Source organism: Eublepharis macularius, chromosome 3, assembly GCF_028583425.1.
Source record: "Eublepharis macularius isolate TG4126 chromosome 3, MPM_Emac_v1.0, whole genome shotgun sequence".
Classification (NCBI taxonomy): Eukaryota; Metazoa; Chordata; class Lepidosauria; order Squamata; family Eublepharidae; genus Eublepharis; species Eublepharis macularius.
In genome coordinates this window covers 12,193,754-12,206,070 of record NC_072792.1, presented here as the reverse complement: position 1 = coordinate 12,206,070, position 12,317 = coordinate 12,193,754, and the positions used below count along the sequence as shown (strand labels likewise).

Here is a 12,317-nt window from a genome sequence, read left to right as displayed (position 1 = left end):
TCACTTAGCTCCGGTGGACTTCATCAGCAAACTGTCCTTTTTGTGCAGCGCTAGAACTAGTTTTGCATTTGTATTCACACACCTCGGCAGCTGCCAATCAAGGTACTCGAGCCTTTTGTCTAACCCAGGAACTAACCGTTAGAGCCTTTGTTCTAACGGCTAGGTGGGCTCTTCCACCTCAGGGCACATTTTACCTATAAAGGTAGAGCTCTGGCCCCATTCAAATTGTTCACGCTTCCAGATCCATAAGCGTTGTTCCCTTGAGGTTTGCCCAAGCCTCTTGCTCCCTTGGCCAAGGATGCTGGTGTTTGAAGCTACCCTCTTCTCCGCGGACTGGACCTCCCCCTCCAGGATAAGTAGATATATTTGCCCCCCCCTCTCTATCCCCAATTTCTGGCTAAACTTCCTAAGTCTCTGTGCAGTTCATACCTGGATCGCTGGCAACAGTTCTCTGCTCTCATTTCCCTTTCTGTAAATCATTACTAAGAGGCCCTTTAGTCTCATAAAATTCTTTAGGTGCTATTCCTTTCATGTACTGGTAGTCTGAGCATTCAAGCTGCCCCTTCAATATACTTTACTTAAAATGTTTTTTTTTTTAAAGATCCATACTTGGTTCCCTATCAAGCTACATTTGGATCCAGAGCCACAGGTTGCGCAGCCCTAACCAATAGGCCTTAAGTTGAGGAGGGGATGTTATAGATGACTTTTAGAAGCAACTTCCAAATGGTAAGAGCTGTTGAATGCAGCCAATTCACAGGGGACGGGAAGGGCTCTCTTCCCCCCTTGGACATGCTCAAGTAGAGCCTGGACAGCGATCTGTAGATCTTGGACATGCTCAAGTAGAGCCTGGACAGCGATCTGCTAGCAATACTCTAGCTCAGGAGTCAAATGTTGAAGAAGATGGAGTTGGAAGACTAACACCAAACTGTTATGATTTTCTTATGCTGTTTTTATGTTGTGAGCTCCCTTCAAGCAGGTCTCTGGACAGGCTGCATATAAACAGACCATGACGCATTAGCCATTCAGAAGTCATTCACTCCACATTCAACGAAGTTCTTTGCACTGGGTGACCAAGTCTTCATCAAAGTCTTGCACTTGAAAATATAGTTTCTTTGAAAAGGCTTTGATTGTGCCGACCATTTGGCAAGCTCAAAACTTCAAAAACATAGTCTGAAGAGACCAAGGGCAGCAGCGTTAGTTTTTCTGTAGCAGTGGGAAAGAGCAAGAGTCCAGTAGGACCTATAAGACTAATGAAATTTGTGGTTGGGTATAAGCTTTCATGAGACACAGCTCACTTCTTCAGATACAAAAGCTCATACCCTACCACAAATGTTGTTAGTCTTATAGGTGCTACCGGACTCTTGCTCTTTCCTACTGAACAGACTCGCTTCCTTTTGTCGTCAAGATCACCGAGTTGCTTAATCATGGCTAGTATTGTTTCATTCGCAATGACAGCCACTGCATCTCGTCTGTCAGCCTGCAGTCAAATGTTCACCATATTTCAAATAAAGAAGCCTGAGATTTCTGTAGCTCCTGTTAAAGTGCATCTCTCTCCTCTCCTGGCCAGTCTTCCTCCTTCTACACTTTTCTCTGACGTGCCTTCACTTCAGCCCTCCGGACTTACATTCCCTCACACCCATCTATTTCCTAGGCCATCCTGACACCACCTCAGGCTCCTATCGTATCCTTGCCTAAGCTCTAGTTTCTTCTTCCCCTCTCTCTACTGCTGCCTATCCCCCCTACTGACATATTTTAGCAGCTCAGCTACCCGGTGCCTCCAGCATCAGCCATGCAACAGGTTTCAAGAACACTGCAAAAGCACATTGCAATACAGATCCAAAATGTTTTTCTGTACGCACACCACACAAATATATTCACAGCCCACCATTTTCTGCAGTAATTCAAGAGAAATTGGTTCCTGGTACAAAGGCTTCTTTTAACTGATACGCTTTTAAGTTGTACCTCGAAGGGGTGGCCCTTGAACGTTTATCTGTTTATTGCTGTTCAGAAGAAAGTTTAATGACGCTTCAAGGTTGTTGCCATTATCCATAAGTGCCTGCCTCGCTGCTTCCTTGCTGAAACCCATTTCTGTTATGTGTTTGAGAGCCTTTTCATCAACCTGCAATACATGAACAGAAGTCAACCAGAGGGTACAGTGAACTCCATATAAATGATCTGCTTAAAAAGAACTCAACAGTATTAAAGCGTTAATATATATTTAATTCACCAGCAGTAAGGAAGACTCTCTTGTTGCACTACGAATCCTTTCGATGAAGTCACAGCTTCATACATGTGCGAAGAGAGATAACTAGAGATGGGTTTGAACCGAAATACGAACCAAAGTTCGTCATGAATGGGGCTGGGTTTTGGTTTGCGAACCGGCGGTTCATCAGAGCTCATTTCAGACGAACCATGACGAACCGCTATGATTTTTAGAGCGGTTTATATGCTTCATTTTTCAGTTCATCGCTGCAGACAGCCCAGTGCCGATTAACCTGTTACCTAGGCAACAACTTCTGAAGCCGCAGAAGTGACAAACCAACGAACTGGTTCGCAAACTGGGCAAGTTCATGGCAGTTTGTGGGTCATGAAACATGACAAACCAGGAACCGCAATGAACCGCCATTTTCCCAGTTTGTGCCCATCTCTAGAGATAACCTAAGGCAAAAAATTTAAGACCATTTTCAGTGTTACCCTCTCCACCCAAACTGTTGCCAAGGAGGATAAGGAACTGGCCTTCGGGCTTGCCGCTTCCTCCCTAGCCCCACAACAGGGGAGGAAGGTTGGGAATATCTTTGCCAGTGGAGTGAGATCTGGTGGATCCTTCATTTATTTTTTTATTCAATTTATATTCTGCTCTCCCCGCAAGCAGGCTCAGAGTGGATCACAGGTGGAAATAAATACAATAAAAACAAATAATAAATTAGATTAAAACATCAGCCACATCACCCAAGCACTAAAATACATCTGTGGGGCAGGGTGGCCAGCTACCAGATGAAAACAGTTTGGGGGGCAGAACTCCCCCCCCCCCTTGGTAGGAGACCAGTTTTTCAGCCTGCCCACCTCAACCCCCATATGCCTGGCAGAACATGTGTCTTGCAGGCTCAGCAGAAAGATGATAAATCCAGCTGGGCCTGGGTTTTCACAGACAGAGAGTTCCACCAAGTAGGGGCCAGGACTGAGAAGGCCCTGGCCCTGGTTGAGGCAAGGCCAACCTCCCTAGGGGCAGGGACCACCAGTAGATATTTCAGTTTACTCGCTTAACAGCCCATAGGCCATACACTCTAACAAAGTTTAAGAATTAAAAATAACGGTTAAAGAAAAGGTTGCCACGTCAACCCACGGCTTGAAGACTATGGGCTTCAGTGAGATGGGCTAGTTGTTTAAGGACCAACCAGGAATTAAGAGTTTATTTTTTTTCTTCTTCTTTGTGTCTATTTTTGTGTTTCTCCATAAACTGCTTCAAGTCCCCGTCGGGAAGGAAAGCAGGATATAAGTACCTAAATGAATGAAAGTCTAGTGGTTAACTGAAAGTTTAAGTCTCCTGTGGTTAGAGGGGACCCCTGTAGTTAAATAACCCCCAAGTCATTGTTCATCTTCATTCAGGAATAAATAAGGGGGGGGGGGGTAAGGGAAGGAAGGAAAATGGAAGGTGCAGGTTTCCAAATAGGCCTCCCTGTGTGCTGCATCATTGTTTTCAGTTCATGCTTTGCAGGAAATTCAAAGCAGTTCCCCCTTCCTCCATTTTATCCTCCCTGGGAGGTAGGATACGCTAAGAAAAAGAGAAAAACTGACCCGAGGTGCTTCAGCATATCTGCGGGACCGTCTCTCACAGTATGTTCCCCAGAGGGTAGTTAGGTCAATTGATAAACAGCTGTGGGTGATCCCTCGCCCCAAGGATACTCACCTGGCCTTGACCAGGGCCAGGGCCTTTTCAGTCCTGGCACCCACCTGTTGGAACTCTCTGCCAGGGACCGGCAGGAATTACTATCTTTCTGCTGGGCCTATAAGACCGAGATGTTCCGCCCAGCATATGGCTGAGGTTGGGGCTGGGTGGGCTCCTTTTTTGCCAGTTTCCTGTTGAGAGAAGAATGGAGCCCCCTCCTCCCAATAGTCTGCCAACCCACCTAACAGGCCTGCCATCACCCATACCGTGGGATGTATTATTAGACTGGGTATGGCATATGGGTCGCTGTTAAAAGTTGCCGCCTCTTGCACTGATTTTTATGGTTTTAATGTTACTAATATATTTAATGGATTTTAACGTGATTTTTAAAATTGCTGTTACTTGCTCTGAGCCCACTTGCAGGGAGAGTGGGTTATAAATTTAATAAAATAAGTGGGGATTTAAACCCAGGCCTCCTAGTTTTAATCCCACACTTTTAACCACTACACCACACTAGCTCACAGAAATTGCCTTTATTTGATATTGACAAGATCTCGTCATACCAACTATAAAAAGTTACCTTGACCATGACCATAAAGAAATACCCTCGTTCATCTTTAATTAAGATATAACAGCAACCTTTTGTGGGACTTCACATAGAAATTTTTAAAAGAAAAACACTGCACCGTATTTTTGTAAACGGTTAAAACCGAAGATGGATTACTTTTGCATCCTTATGCAAGGCAAGACATTTCAAGTTTTAGCACGGCCTAACCCTCCAAACACAGGACAAGTTTATAAGCAAAATCAATGTTTTAAGAAGGTGAAACTGACCTCCCTGAAAAGAGAAGATATCACCCTTCCATGTGGAAAAGCATTCAACAGGGGTGGTAGCTGCAGATTCTTACAGAGGACTCATCCAGGGTCATGCCCATGGGCACCTATGAGTCTCAGTGCGGAACGAAGATTTGACTTCAGGTCTCCCCAGACTAAGACTGGAAGGGAAACCACCGTGCCACGCTACATACAAAGTCAGTGAAGCAGATTTCCAACTCTGATAGAAGCTGAAGTGGAGCCCTTGTCAGAAACATTTCAGCCAGCACTGTTGGCCTAGAGCACATATCCCATATGACATGCACCAATGCCCAAGCCAGCACAGCCGAATATAAGCACAACCAATGACGAAACAGAGATTTCTGTAATTTTAGGTTATTCCAAGCAACCGACAGGGTTTCACTTCAGGCACACCTTCAGGATGGTTACGGCATCAGATATGATCATCTATCAGGTCAAGCAGCAGCTGAAACTTTGACACCCGAACTTAGCTTGTCTAAGTGCCGATCGTTATAGAGGACCCACCTCCGAGATAGGCAAGGGCGTGAGCGTAACTCAAGCCAGACACTTCTCATGCTAGTTTTAGCTGCCTTAGTGTTCCTTAAAACGAATAGATCTAAGAATCTGTATTATGATAACCTTGTCCTCAATCAATAAAGGTGACTCTGAGCGAACTCGGGTATGGATGAAAAGGCAGCCCTACACAAAAAACATCACAGTAATCTAACTGGTGTGTTATCAGAACATGGAACACCACGGCCAAATGACACTTTTCAATAAACGGCCAAAGCTGGCATATCAGCCAATGGGTCTGCGGTCAAGAAGAAGATTGCCATAACAGGCCTGGTATCTCAGTCTGAGTTTTTACTTTGTAGTGTGAAGGTGTAGGTGATAGATTTCTTTGTTTTGAAGCAACCCCGTGCACCTTTTCCCATTAGAAGTAAAATGTTCTTAAAAGCAAACAAAGTGTCTGACTCTATTTATTCAAGATTCATTGCAACTCTGAATTTAAACTATTTTAACCCTTTCCCCAACAGAAGAAGAAGAAGAAGAAGAAGAAGAAGAAGAAGAAGAAGAAGAAGAAGAAGAAGAAGAAGAAGAAGAAGAAGAAGAAGAAGAAGAAGAAGAAGAAGAAGAAGAAGGACATTCGATTTATATCCTGCCCTTCAGGACAACTTAATGCCCACTCAGAGCAGTTTACAAAGTATGTTATTATTATCCCCACAACAAAACACCCTGTGAGGTGGGTGGGGCTGAGAGAGCTCTGAGAGGGCTGTGACTGACCCAAGGTCACCCAGCTGGCTACAAGTGGAGGAGTGGGGAATCAAACCCGGCTCTCCAGATTAGAATCCTGCCGCTCTTAACCACTACACCAAGAGAGGAGATTCTTCCAAGAGATTTTCTTGCTCCCCTTTAGCAGGGAGGGCATGAGCTCAGGATTTCTGTTTTTTTTAAAAGTCTCTCCTGCTACCTCCATTATATTTTCTACCTGTGTCCTTTCTACCGCTAATGCAATCAGCCGGGGGTGGGGGGGAGTGAAGGATCTGGCCTGCTCAACCCACTACGTTCCACTTGCCTTCCCCTCTCCAAGTTAACGGACAGGAAAATGTGGGTATGCTGCAGCGGACAGAGGTGCGTGCCCCGTATGGGGGGGCGTGCAGGCCAGAAAAACAAAGAGTACAAATTTGTGCTGCCAATAGAATAGGTATAATCTCTGTCTCTCTTTTTTGCTGCTCAGGTTACGGACGGCATGATACTCTTATCAGCAACACAGCCACAGGTCATGATAACGTCCACCAGGAAATCCTGCAGCAGTTAGCAAGTGTTGCAAGCCTTGACTTTGGGGGAAAAAGAGGAACTGACCTCACTGCTCTCTCGCAGGCAGAAACAGAACATGGCCAACATAACACAGTATTCTGAAAGACAACAAGGCACCTGAATTGGCTTGCTAACCTGTTAAAAGTCTACTTTCCAGAGAGACCTATAATTCTTTCAATTTTGATTCTTAGTTCTTTCTAATCTATAGTTTACAAAGAACACTTCATTGTTCATGTTCTCAAGAGCCCTCTTTGCTCTACCAAAGGCCACCCTGCGCTGCTAATTCACAAATATCTTAGAGTTCTGTACCTAACGTACGTGTGAGCAAAGAGCTTTCAAATTACCAACTCTGGAGCAAGAAGTTGGTTGGCACTGTGACTTTCTGTAGTACAAGCTTATTCCGTAGATATCTGAAAGCTCCCTGCCATTTGCTTACTGCTGAAGAAGAAGAGGTACACAGGTCTGCTCCAACCTGCTCCTTTTCTTATGAATATGGCATTGGCAACCAATGGGCAAGTTGCAAGGCTGAAGTGGAGAAGTTACAAGGCTCAAGTTACTCCACTGTTTGTGGAGCCCAAGTTGAAGAAGATCTACCACGTTAGCTATTATCCTGTTCTGTCTATGCCGAGCCAAGGACTAAATTCCTGGCAGAGCTTTTAATGGGTCTACACTTCTCTTCAGATTCTGAGAAGCTGCTTTTTCTCCTCTCAGATACCGTGCCATTTGTTTCTTCTAGAGTCTCTTTTTGCTTTTAGCCGTCAAGAAAAATCAGGCTAGACTTGTCTCCAGGGAAAGTAATGCTTTTTTAAAATTAGCATTTCCTGGTTAAATCTTTTGAATCTGTTGATATTTGTACATACATTTCATCATTAATCTGTATATATAATTCTTTTATGTCTGTTAGATTGTTTTATGTGTCTGGATTGTAACGGCCCTTGGCCATAAACAATACTCTACCTACCTATATTTCAAGTTCATGGCTGAGACGTGAACTAAGACCTTCCTAAGTCACGACTACGATGTTACTATGACAGCATTCATTTCTTGTTGTCAGGCCTGCTATCCACAGTAACGCCATCTTGTTCAGTGATGCTTTCTCACTCTCTAGTTTCTAGTGTTATTTACTTGCAGGTTCACAGAGGAACAGCTGCATTCCCAGACCGGCCTTATCTAACCAGACTAGCCAGCGACCTTGGAAGTTCCCCGTGCCTTCCCAGGACTCTTCTCTAGCTGGGCAACAGGGGGAAGGAAATGAAAGAGGTCTTGATATATTGCTAAATGTATCTAACACGTCATTCTCAACAAAGCTTCACTGTCAGCCAGAAGCTTTCATGCCTTTGGATTTATTACAGACACCTGTACTTTGAATATAATCTTTCAATAAAGAACCTTTGACCAAGAGACCTTGGATTTCTTGCAGCAAGGAGTGGGAGATGAAATCAGAGTAACTGGAATTCCATAAACTGACACTTGTACCTCTAGTCGCTTTAGAAGACACCTCCACCTTAGCTGAGATTGTTTAAAGAGTACAACAAACTGACCACCCCTCCCTGGGCATGCATAATACCAGATGTTCACATCCCAAGCCTTACCAGTTCTCGGTAGACACCTTCATTTTTCCCCTCTGATTTCGTCCGCTCTTTTTGGAACACTTCCCTGTTCCGGTTCCCTCCTGTACTCACACTGAGATTGCTTCTAGAACTGCCACCACCTCCACCAAAAGTCTTAGTCTGTAGATAAGAAAAAACAGTAACACAATTTGGTTAAGCGTAACAACGAATATGCTTGAAACAACAGTGAGTACTTGCTTCAATCAGGTTGATTCCAAGAGGAAATTCTGTCCTTTCTTGTGCCTGTTTAGATAGTTCCACATAAGAAGCTTATACACACCCCTAACTCTATAGATGGTTACAAGCAGCAGCATTTTGAATTCTATCAGACATTTAGGTGGATTATGAATAGTAAAGATAGTAAGTTACGCAAGTACTAGTCAAGTTACACGTGAGACTAATATAGGTCAGCTCTCAGTAAAAATTACTTAGTAAGCATGATTACTAAATGTACTTGTGTATATACCAAAAGGAAGTTACTGTTTAGATTGGTTCTGCGTAGGAAACACATACATGTCAGCCAAAGCAAGCCCTCGCCCAAAAGTTGGTGTGCTTTGTAGTACATATGGGTTACCTAAGCAACTTGCTCCCCCACCTTTTTGTTCTAGAAACCCAGATATTCAGACAAGAGAGCAAACGCTTTTATGTTTTCCTGTAAGATTAAATGGCCTTCACTCTTGATGGACCTGCAGATACTTAAGATGGGCTACTTCTTCTTTCCCTTCATCAATCCTCCTTAATCGTCTGGTAAACTGCTTGTACAAATCCTTTCCCCCTTTTGGGGGTAAATCCATGCAAGATCTCAGGCCCTAACTTCATGACTGCGGATTTTTCATGCTAAACAACGACAGGAAAAAAAGAACAGAAACAAACTCTGTGACTTCCAGAAGAGTACAAGCTATTCTATTCATGGTTGTTGTGGGTTTTCCGGGCTGTATCGCCGTGGTCTTGGCATTGTAGTTCCTGACGTTTCGCCAGCAGCTGTGACTGGCATCTTCAGCGGTGTAGCACCAAAAGACAGAGATCTCTCAGTGTCACAGTGTGGAAAAGGTGTTGGCAGGTAATTTATATCTACTCAGGAAGATGGGTTTGGGCTGAGTCATCCTGTAAGAGTTTCCCAGGGTGTGGAATGCTAATGGAGGGAGGCTTCACTGTATCCTGAGGAGGTTCTTTTGCATATGGATTGGTGCTTGATATGTTAATCTTCTCTGCAGGGCTATTGTCGGGTATAGAGTGTTTTCCACACTGTGACACTGACAGATCACTGTCTTTTGGTGCTATACCTCTGATGATGCCAATCACAGCTGCTGGCGAAACATCAGGAACTACAATGCTAAGACCACGGCTATACAGCCCGCAAAATCCACAACAACCATCGTTCTCCGGCCATGAAAGCCTTCGACAATACATATTCTATTCATGTTTTACACAAACACAAATGAAATTTCAAAAGGCACAGCCTTCACGCTAACCTCTTTGCTTTTGGCCACCTCTGCAATAGCGGCTGTTCGCTGTTTCTCAAACTCGTCGTTGTCTGGAGCAGGCTTCGCCACACTTGCCACTTGCAGCGTTTTTCTCCGATCCAACTCTCGGCTGTCCACTTGCTGCTGAGATGCACATCTCTAGCAATATAAAAAGCACCAAAAATGGCAAATCTACCACACATTTCTCTTCACTGTTGATTTGCTCCTATTTTACATGTTTCTCTTCATTGCGATTTGCTCCTATTTTACAAACAACGTACCTGTGAGCCTAAACTAAGCCATGACCTGTGCGCGCCACAGAAATTGATTTCTAGGCAATCTCAGAAAACCAGCTGTTCCAGCCCACTGAAGCAGACACATTAATGCATCTCGAGGAATCCTTAACATCAACAAACCTATTGTGGAATCAGCTTTCAGAGGCAAGAGTCCGCCCAAAAAAGTGTGAGGTATCACAACAAAATCACTTAAGACTTGTATTCATGTATACTAAAAAGAATAACGCTTGTCCGTTGTGTTATCTACGTAGTTACATTTTACTCTGTATACATGCCAGCCGCAGCACAAACCTATTTGTACTTTAAGTGCTTAAGTGCTCCTGACTCTTCCCTTGTGGTTACAATTTTATGCCCGGGCAGAGAGATATCAAATGAGTCTTCCTGTTCAGTTCCTCCTAGTTCCCAAGGGTCCATGTGGATAAACAGATGCTGGACCCCTGTGCAAAAGAAAACTTGGCCTAGCAGGTTTTGAGCTCCCTGCTCTGATGGGGTTTTCTCCCCAATTCCTCCATGCTTCTGCAGCTACAAATACATCCCAGAGCTGCTCCTTGGGTTGGCCTGCACAATTTTGGATCCAAGGAAGGATTGCGAACATTGTGCCCGCCCCCATCCAAAATCAGGAGGCAGCTGAGCCCCCTGGAAATTCACCCAGGGATGAAGAAACAATAGATAGACACCCCAGATAGGAGGAAAACGCTTTCTGTTATCAAAATACCTTTTTATCAATTGCGATTAAAGTGACTATGTGAAACAGTGCATATTATAAAGTGCTCAAAATAAAGTGCTCATTTTGTAACTTGTATCGTACAGTGTTTATTATCATGTATTTATAGATAGTAAGTATAGGATGAAAATTGTTATATGATAGAGGAATACTTGAGAGAATTTTGAGCACTTTATAACATGCACTGTTACACGTAGTCACTTTAATCGCAATTGATAAAAAGGTATTTTGATAACGGAAAGTGTTTTCCTCCTAGTTGGGGTGTCTACTTATTGTTTCTTTACTTTTACACTAGGAGTGCCTTCCTGTATGGGTTCACCCAGGGATGAAGCAGATCTTCAAAAAGGCTCTATGGGCCATAGGCCCACAGGCAGAAAGCAAGACTGAACTCCAAAGATATGTAAAGCAAAGGTTGGCTCCAGTAAAAGTTTGCTTGCAGTGAGCTCAGAGGGCTGATCTTGAACCGCTTTCCCCTCCCTCATGCCATTATAACTCACCATTTCTCCCCAATGTGGACCCAAAGCAGCTTAAATCATTCTCCTCTCCTTCACTGTATCCTCATAACTCTGTAACATAGGCTAGGCTGAGAAACTATGAGATTGGCCCAAGTTGACCCACCATGTTTTCATGGCAGAGTGGGAATTCGAACCCAATCATCCCAGATGCTAGTCTGATAGTAACCACTAGGGTGTGCACCCCAAAAAGATTGAGGTTTCCAGCTTTGAGTTTACCAAAGCGGTAAAAAGATCCGGAAAAACCCGAATTCCGAAGCAGCAAGTTGCTTTGGGATTTGGGTATTTAAACCACTTCAGAAAGCTTTGGCTAGAGCTCAAAGCAGCACTTTTCTTGCTGATAGCAAACAGCAAGAAGAGTGCTGCTTTCAAGCTTCCAGCTGCCTTTTTTTACCCAATGGGAGGGGGGAGGAGGGAGAAAAGTGCTGTGGCTGCTGCCACTCTACCCAAAGATTTCCGAAGCGTTCTGAAGCGCTTCGGAAAGCTTTGTTTCTGTATTTCTGAATAGGCTCAGCAATGCTGGGGCTGATTCGGAAATACTGAATCATTCCAAATCGGGCCCAATTCAGGTTAAAAACCCGAATCGGAAACCTGAAACCCTAGTAACCGCTATTACCACACTGGGACAAAAAGCAGGCTGCTGGGGCAGGCACGCAAAGATGCCCCCTCCTATGAATTTTCCACTGGATTCCAACCTCAATGATGGTTGCTCACACAACTTTCCAGCTGTCCTTGACCAGAGCCAGGGCCTTCTCAGCTCTGGCGTCTGCCTTGTGGAACTCTCTGCCTGTTGACATCCGTGCCCTGTGAGACCTAACACAGTTCCACAGGGCATGCAAAACAGAGATGTTCCACTAGGCTTACGGCTGAGGACAAGACCTCCTACCACTGTATTTGGCATCTATAGGGCGAAGAATAGGTACTGCTTAACATCATCAATGTACTGTTTTTAATGGTTTTAATCCTGATTGCTTGATCTAATCTAATCTATACCTATTTTTATGTTTGAATATGTAAATTTGATTATGATGCTTGAATTGTATTAATATGTTGTACACCACTCTGAGTTCAGTGACAGGGAGGGCAGTTTAGAAATCCAATAAATGAAATGAAGTGAAAATGGTTACCCAGGGGTTGGAAACCCTTAGCATGAAAAGTCACTTGAAAAAAGGAG

At 44.0% G+C, this 12,317-nt stretch overlaps 1 protein-coding gene across 2 annotated transcripts in view; it reads right to left on the bottom strand.

Annotated features, from left to right (window-relative positions):
• The window catches only part of TDRD3 (tudor domain containing 3), a 124,719-nt gene that overhangs the window by 64,784 nt on the left and 47,618 nt on the right, over positions 1-12,317 (bottom strand). For both annotated transcript variants that reach the window (XM_054973385.1, XM_054973386.1), the window contains exons 7-9: positions 9,621-9,770; positions 8,131-8,268; positions 1,963-2,119 (exon numbers count right to left, since the gene is read on the bottom strand). In XM_054973385.1, the coding sequence (XP_054829360.1) occupies positions 1,963-2,119; positions 8,131-8,268; positions 9,621-9,770 (445 nt within the window). The remainder of the gene's footprint in view (positions 1-1,962; positions 2,120-8,130; positions 8,269-9,620; positions 9,771-12,317) is intronic.